This window comes from Monoraphidium neglectum (genome assembly GCF_000611645.1).
Source record: "Monoraphidium neglectum strain SAG 48.87 unplaced genomic scaffold scaffold02765, whole genome shotgun sequence".
NCBI lineage: Eukaryota > Viridiplantae > Chlorophyta > Chlorophyceae > Sphaeropleales > Selenastraceae > Monoraphidium > Monoraphidium neglectum.
This window is the reverse complement of record NW_014010863.1, coordinates 1-8,167: the sequence shown is the minus strand read 5'-3', so window position 1 is coordinate 8,167 and position 8,167 is coordinate 1. Positions and strand designations below refer to the sequence as shown.

The following is an 8,167-nucleotide window of genomic DNA, read 5'->3' as shown; positions in this document are numbered from 1 at the left end:
GGCTCACACTGAGCATGGAGCCTGTGCGCAGGTGGGTGTGCACGGGGTGAGCAGAAAAAGGCAGGGGCGAAGAGAGGCCCAAGTTCCCCGGCGCTTGTAGAGCACACTCAGCAGACAATGCAGCAGCGAGCCGGGGCAGCCCAGTCCTACATTGGCGCAGCGGCGCGGCCGCTCCGCGCATGCTTAGAGGCGACCGAACAGGGTCCCGCAGCGGCGCCGCGGGACCGGCGGCGGCAACCCTGGGGTGCAGGTCGCGTGCGGCGGCGCCTCACCCTTCCACTCCTTCCCGTTGAACCACTGGACGGCGGAGCTGGCGCTGAACGGGTCCTCATAGGTGATGGTCTACGGCGGGGGGCCGCGGGGTGCCATGCCAGCATGGTGGTGGTGGGGAGGGATCGAGGGGATGAGGGCAGATGCGGGCATGCGATGGCAAGAGAGCTGCGGCGACGCAGAGCAGCGGCAGCAACCGCGGCCGCGGCCGGCTGCCGCGATGGCTATGCTGGCGCGCGATCCGCCGGGGTCGTCGTAGAGATCCGTGCGGGGCGGGCCCATGAACCACGCAGCGCTGCCTAGTGCTCGCCAGGCCTGCGAGCCGAGCGCAGCGCGGCGCCCTGCGCCGCGTGCCCTTGCAGCGCACCGCGTCGCCCTTGAGCGCGCCCGTGGCCTTGTCCCTGTACATGTAGATCTTCTTGCCCTTGGTCTTCTTGTCGGTCTTGATCACGCCGATGGAGCCGAAGTACTCCTCTAGGTCGCGCTCGCCGGCGCCGCTGGGCAGGCCCGACACATAGATCTGGTCCGTGTCGGGCAGGTCGAAGCTCAGGGTCTCCGGGTTGTACGCCATGCTGGGCGCTGGGGCGCGGGGAGGCGGCGCGGCGGCGGGGAGGTTGGAGGGCGTGGCACGACGCGGTGCGATGCTGGACGCCCGGGGGGCCGTCGAGCTCGGCTGTGCGCGTCAGCACGGCAGAGCGCAGAGCCCTGTACACGCGGCGGTAGACCGCTTGGCGTAGAAGGAGCGAGAGCCCACCTTGATGTAAAGCACCGCACTTTGCTGTGTCAGGTTGCAGCAGGGCGCGCCTTCACTGGGCGGCTGATCTGCCTTGCAGCACCAGGGTGCAGCAGAGCCTTACAAGCGTGTTTCTGCTCCAGAAACCGTGTGGAGAAGCTGTGCGGCGGACCGCGGATCGCTCGACCAGATCAGGATGTGAGGAGCGGGTGTGTGCACGCGCAAGCTGGAGGGCATGACAACCCAGCTTGGGCCTTCAACTGCACGTGCAGTGTGTCAGGCAGGGTCCATGCAGCCCCCTTGTGCAGGCGGCGGTTGAGCGGCCGGCGTCCTCTGTGCTATGAGCGCCCTGCTCGCACTGGGGAAAGCACTGGGTGTCTGTGCAGAACACAGGGGATGCCGCTTATGACTACCTCAGTGTGCTTGGCAACCGTTTATGGTTTCTGAATACAATTGCTGGAACACTGTAGGTCAAGCGCAAGTGGGCAGTTGGTGGTTGGCTCCGCGAACTGCACCAGCGGGCTGACTTGGCACTGATCAGTCTCATGAGAGGCTGTTCGCACGTAGGTGGGGTTGAAACCAACTACTGGAGCGCTGTTCTTTCAGTGCGTTTGGTATGTTGCATTTAGGAGCCTTTACACCCGAGTGTCAAGGTGGTGTAAGTGCACAGCATGCAAACCATCAACCCAAGCACCTGGCGACATGCACCCGTCCAGATTGTGCGACAAGCGCAACGCTGCAAACGAATAACCAGCCCGTGCAAGGACAAAAGTTCTCACACAAGTTCAGTGTCGAAGACAGCCAGCTGCCTTCCGTTTTACTTGTGCACGTGGGCCTCAGGGCGCAACCACGAGATGGGTTGCACTCTGATGGGCTTCCGATGGAGTCCAGGGCTCGGCGAGCCCCATGACGGTGCCACAAGGGAGATTTTGGGCTCTGGGGAAGAGGTGCAAAAGCCAGAATGTATGATGTGCAATTGTGGGCAATGCGCCCCCCTCAGGCGGCACGTGTGTGCTTGCAGCTGAAGTACGCAGTGCACGGACTCCTTTGCGGCTGTGCCACACGGTCTGACAGGCGGCCGCCCTGAACATGCTGCATGCAAGAGCTATGCCTCCCAAGCGGCGCATATGGCGACACTGTGTTAACGCAATGATGGCGGCCTTGAACACTGCCTTGCTGAAACGCCACAGCGAGCAGCACTCGGAGCTATAAACAAGTTCAACTCCCAAGGGGGTGGGCCGTTTATCTTCCCGCTTGCGGGAGTGATGGCCCGCTGGATTGTGCGCAAACAGGCAACTGAGTGCTGCGCGGCGCGGCTCCAGGCGCGCGGCACACCGACAGTGATGCGCCGGCTGCGCGCTTGCGGTGGCTGCTGCTGGGAACTCCGAGGTTACGGGGAGCACAGCGGCAGCGCGCGGTGACGCTGAGCTGGAGCTATTGCGGCAGCTGGCTGCAACGGCCTCGACCAACTCTCAAGCCCCCGCGTACGCCGCCTCCTAGGTTGGCAGTGTTGCAGCGGGTGCAGGCGTCTTGCCAGCCGGCGCACATGTTGCCGCAGCATCGATTGGCACGCCCAAGTCGTGTGGGCAGTGGCGCTCGTCGGTGCGTGCGGCCGCCTTTGCCGTGACCGCGGCCATCCTCCCCACAACCACCATCGCAATCCCCGCCGTAGGGTCGCCTGCCCTCATTCTTCTTGGCCAGCCTTACCCGGAGCTTAGAGCCTGTATGTGTCAAGGCGGGGAGGGGCAGGGGCGGGGGGCTCGAGAGGAGGAACAGACTCGCTGCAGGCCCGCCCCAAGGCAGGGTATCACCCTCTCGGCAATGTTGCAGAATACAGATCCAGATCGGCAACTGCATTTCAGGCCATTGCGCAGGCGTGCCGAGGTTGGCCACGCTGGCCCCCTGCCTGCGACTGCCAGCCACACAGTTACTGCATATGTGTTTCAAGTCAGCCAGATGTCTGGCCCGTAAGGCCTTGCAAACCCACAGGCAATACAAAGCGGATGTAAATTGTGTTTGCCGGCAACTGCTTGTGGCCTGTTGGTGGTGCCTCATCTTCCCATTCTGTTTTCTGTGGACCGACAGCCCACACACAGTGGCCAAGGAGGCGTACTGAGTAGTGAGTACTCCCCCGCCGGCTGAGCTGACGCTGAAGGCGTCAAAATAGGTGTCACTGTGCAGCTGGAGCCGTGTCCGGGGTAGTGGAGGGGGGGGATAAATCACAAATCCCGCTGTTGGCGAGGGCTGGGCAAGGGCTGCGCCTCAGCTACCACCTGCTGGCAGGCGAGCTGGCCCAAGATATCTCGCGGCTCGAACTCGCTGCTGCGCGGAACACATGTCACCACACGCACACCTCTCTGCTAAGTGCCAGTCGCGCGTCTGTTCAGCAGGCATCCCTGAAAGATCGTGCTTGAGGAGGTGCAGGGCTCAACGTGGTTAAAGGGTCCCTGGGTCCATTGTTTGACCAAGCCCGGAACAGGTAGTTGTAATTCGCCCCACTCAGCATGCACAGCGTGCAGCACCTGGCAACACGCCCAAACATGCCCCTGGTGATGGATGATGCAGTACTGCAGGTAGACAAACAAGCTTCGCCGATGTACAGTACCTGGGAAGTACGGTACGTGGCATGAACAAGACAGAGCAAGTGTTGGAGCACACAGCACGAGCAGCTCGAGCTGCAACTCTTTCACCGCGTGCAGACGGTTGCGCATCTTATCATTGGCCTAGACTGCGCATGCGGTGCAAGTAGCAACGATGGCTCTTACATAGACAAGGCGCGTACGTCAGGCGGGTTCAAACAACGTGTTAGATCAGATGGCAGCATCCAATGCTGTACTGGCCGGCGTGATAGCCTATGTGTACTGTAGCCATAGCGAACAGCGCGTAGCTCTGGTATCAAGGCTCAGGGCTCTAGGGGCACAGATTGCCCCGCGTCTTGGCAAAGACGTCTCCCATGTCGTGTTTTCCCGCACGGGAAGGCTCTCGGCCGAGCAAAGAGTGCAGGAGGATGCGGAGCTAAGGGCACTCTTCGATCGTGCTCGAAAGGTGAGGTGCCGATGTGCAATGCTGAGCGCATCGTGCGCACGCGTTCGAATCCCCCGCCTGCGCATTCAGGCGCGCATCAACCACCAACACAAACTGCCTCGTCGTGGTTCTTCTGGACGCAGCACGACTGCCCTGCTATCTTCGTGACCCCGCTATGGGTGCAAAGCTCCTTGGACCAGGGGCGGAGGGCGATGGTGAGCTCAGGGCCGCCGCCACCCTTGAGCTTTCGGGATGCGACGACCCTGCAAGTCGCTCCATGTGCTGTTAGCCGTGCAACACAATCTGAATAGCATGGATCCGGCTTCGAGACCGTGCAAGCAAGTGGTCGCACCATCACGGCCTGGCCGTGCCGCCACACCCACGACACCAGGAGCACCGTTTTGTGCTGCCCAAGCCGCTCGAGCCGCTGCTGCCACCTGGCAAGTCACCCGGCACAGGAGGTGAGCAGAGCGTTCCTTTCCAATCTTTGTGAAGCCGAACCACCTCCCATGCAGGCGCGTGCGTACGTGGAGACATCACTGCCAGCAGCCCTACATGCGCTCCGCTCACGCCCGCCTGACGTCCGAGCTGCTGCCGTCCCTTGCGCACCAACCCCTGCCAGGCCTGCCCGCGCGCAGCAAGCGGCGCAACGACGCCGCCACCGCCGCGGCCGGCCGCGCCGCGCGCAAGGTGCAGGAGGTGTCGCGGCTGGACCTGGAGGACTTCGCGTTCAACAGCTCCCAGCAGCTTCAGAGCGGCTGCCACCACGACAGGGCCCGAGGCGTCGACGGCGAGGACGGCGGCGCGCCGAGCGAACCCGAGGCGGGAGGTGACGGCGACCGCGGCTTCGAGTTCCGGCCGCCGAAGCGGCGGCGCGATTCGCAGCTGCTGCAGCGGCTACAGAAGCAGCGGCAGGTAGAGGCAGCGGTGGCGGGCCGCGGGGGCCAGGAGAAAGGGGAGGGCGGAGACGAGGAGATGGAGAACGAGCAGCAGGAGGAGCAACTGGCTCGCCAGCAGCAGCAGCAGCAGCAGCAGCAGCAGCAGCAGCAGCAGCAGCAGCAGCAGCAGCTGCAGCAGCAGCAGCGGCTGCAGCTTGAAGAGGACGGGGACGGCGGTCAGGAAGTGCAGAAGGCAGAGCAGCATGCAGAGCCCCATGAACTGCGGGGCAACACAGACATGGAATCTGGAGAGGCAGCGGCACTGCCCATGCCGGGCGCCGCGACACAGCTGGCGGCGGAGGCGCTTTGGGAGCTGCCGCACAGCCTCGGCAGAGGCGGCGGGGGCCCGGCGGCGGAAGCCGAGGGGTCGGGCGGCCACGCGCTTTCTGACATCAGCAATGCATCCCGGGTGGCAGCTGCGGGGGGCGGCCGCGACCGGCGGCGCGCCGCCCAGTGGGATTGCGACGCGCCAAGGGCGCCGTGGGAATTCTCGTTTGCCAGCCCAGCACCGCAGGCGGCTGTCCCGGGGTCGGCGCCCTGGCTGGTGAGCGGCGGGGCCGGCGGCAAGCGGCGCGCGGTAACACCAGGCGCTGGGCAAGTGAAGGCCGGGGCCGCCGCCACCGCCGCACCGCAGCAGCAGGAGCAGCAGCAGCAGTGGCAGCAGCAGCAGCTGCAGCAGCAGGCGGCAGGGCTCGCTGGGGTGCTCGCAGCGCCCTCAGCGCCGCCTGCCGCGCGTGACGGCGAGGCCGACGTGCCGCCGCCCTCCGAGCGCACCCGGCGCTCGCCGCCGCTGCCGCCAGGGGCCCTCGGAGGCTCGCTGCCCACCCCCAAGCCCATGGCGGCGGCCGCGACCCCAACCACCGAGGCGGCAGCTGGTGCAAGCGCGGGCCGGGCGCGGCGGCCGTCGGGGGTGGTCACGCCGATGGGCGGCGCCGCGCCCGGCGCCGGCGCGGCGAGGGCGTTTTCGGGGGCTCTCCAGCATGACCCCCGGTCGGCAGGGCTGACCGCGGCTGCGGCGCTCAGCTCGCTGCGCAAGTCGGGCAGCAGGCGGTCTGTAGGCGCCAGCGGCCTGTGCCGCGGCGGCGGGGGCGGCGGTGCGACGGGGGCGCGGGGCGGGCGCCGCAGTTCGACCCCAACCAGCGGCCTGCGGCCGGGCTGGGGCGCAGGTGCAGGCGGCGCTGCGCCGGCAGCTGGTAATGAGGAGCGTCCTGGCGCTGCATCGGATCAGAAGAGCTCACACCCGGCGGGCTCGGCGGGGAGGGGCCGCGACAGCGGGGCATTCAGCTTTGGGGTGGGGCCAGGCGGCGGCGGCGGCGGCGGCGATGAACAGGGCGGGGGCACGCCCGCGTTTTCTGGGTCCCAGCATGAGCGAGAGCAGCGGCAGCAGGCGGAGGGGCGGGCAGGGGCGACGCCCGGCGGGCGGGGCGGCCGCGGGCGGGGCGCGACGCCGACGCTGCTTTTTGCCGGCGACGCGCCGGGCGGCGGCGGCGGCGGGGCGCTGCAGGCAGCTGCGGGGGCGGTTGAGGCTGGGGCCCGGGGGCAGCGGCTCGGGGTTGAGCAAGGCGCAGCCCAGCAGGTTTCCACAACCCTCCTGTCCCTGCCACCCCTGCCAGGCGGCTCGCGCTGCTTCCCCGTGCCCGGCCGAGCAGGTGGCGTCCCCAATGCTCCGTCGCCAGCGCCCGCAGCAGCGGCGGCGGCCGGCAATGACGGGCCGGCAAACGGCCCGGCAGCCGCTCGCGCGGCGCCCGGCGCCGCCAGCCCCGCCCCGCGCAGCGGCGGGAAGCGCTGCTGCAGCTCTAGAGCTGGCGCTGAGGCGGAGGCGACGGCGGCTGCTGCGACGCCGCCGACGTTGCGGCGCTCGCCGCGGCTCCTAGCTTCCCCCGGGCCTGGGGCCACCTCAGGTGCCGCGTCGCCGGCGGCCGGGCGACGCCTGACGTTGGGGGTGGCCACGGCATCATTGACAGAGCAGCAGCAGCAGCAGCAGGAGCAGCAGCAGCAGCAGCAGCAGCGGCAGGAGGCGCAGTACAGAGTGGAGGAGTGGCAACGGGAGCGAGAGGACTGGCGTCCTTCGAGCCGGCCCGAGGGCCCATCTGGCCTGCCGCCCGCAGCCGGCCGCACCCCCAGCCGAGCGGAAGCTGACGAGGCAGTGGCAAATGCGGCTGGCGTGGCAATGGAGTGCGACGAGGAGTTGCGTGGAGGTCGGGTCAAGCACAGGGCCCACCAGAGCGATCTGGTCAGCAGCAAGGGAGTGGTGGACGCTGAAGCAGCAGCAGCAGCACCGGGAGCAGCGGCAGCAGCAGGGGTCAGGGACGATGCGGCGGGCCCCTCGGAGTGTGAGCGGTCTCCTGACGGCGCCAAACGCGAGGCGCTGGCGCAGGCACCGCCCCCTCGGACAGGGCGGGCGCGGCGGGGCGCGGGCGGCGGTGGCGACAGCGGTGCTGGCGAGAGGACTGGGCAGGCGCAGGGGAGGGCGGCAGCAAGGGGTGGGGCCGCGCAGCGGCGGGAGCCCGGGCATAAGCAGGGGCGAGACAGAGGCCGCGGTGCCCCTGCAAAGCAGCAGCAGCAGGAGGAGCAGCAGCAGCAGGAGGAGCGGCAGCAGCAGCAGCAGCAGCAGCAGCAGCAGCAGGAGGAGCGGCGGCAGCCATCAAAGCAGTCCAAGCGGGCGGCCTCAGCGGCCCCGCAGCCTGCTCACACACGGAATCCCAAGCAGCCGCGCGCCGCCGGGCCCAGCGGCGGCGTCCCGTCCGCGAGGGGGGCGCCCACGTGCGCCGCAGCAGGCGCCGGCGGTGCGGTCGGCGCGCGGCGCGGGCGCGCGCCGCCGATGCTGATCTGCTGCACGTCTGTGGACCCGTCTGTCCAGGAGCTGGCGCGCGCAACGGCGCGGCGGCTGCCGGGCGGGGCGCGCGTGTGCGCCGAGGTGCGGGGCCCGGGGCGCTTTGGGCTGTCAGTGCTTCCCTACTGCGGGTGCGGCCATGAGCCGGTTTGCATTGCATGTAGCGCTTTGCGCTTCTCAGACATCAGACATGCGTGACGGTGCTCATACAACACACACACACACACACACACACACACACACACACAAACACACACACACACACACACACACACGCATGTGGTATCCCTCTCGGCCAACCTTCTCGACCATGCCCGACCCCCCCCCCCCCGCCCAGGGCTACGAGGACGCCATGACTCACCTGGTGGT

General features: G+C 67.7%; 2 protein-coding genes across 2 annotated transcripts; one reads left to right on the top strand and one right to left on the bottom strand.

Moving 5' to 3' along the window:
* Nucleotides 1–183: 183 nt before the first annotated feature.
* MNEG_11482 (RNA-binding protein EWS) lies at nt 184–841 on the bottom strand (the record flags this gene model as incomplete). Its single annotated transcript, XM_014040047.1, has 2 exons — nt 184–342; nt 638–841. The coding sequence occupies 2 exons, from the start codon at nt 839–841 to the stop codon at nt 184–186; spliced, it is 363 nt and encodes a 120-aa protein (XP_013895501.1).
* Nucleotides 842–4,202: 3,361 nt separating this feature from the next.
* On the top strand, nt 4,203–7,929 carry MNEG_11481 (hypothetical protein; the record flags this gene model as incomplete). The annotated part of the gene is made up of 2 exons (XM_014040046.1): nt 4,203–4,242; nt 4,650–7,929. Coding segments are annotated over 2 exons (3,320 nt in total), but the record flags the coding sequence as incomplete, so codon positions are not given.
* Nucleotides 7,930–8,167: the final 238 nt, after the last annotated feature.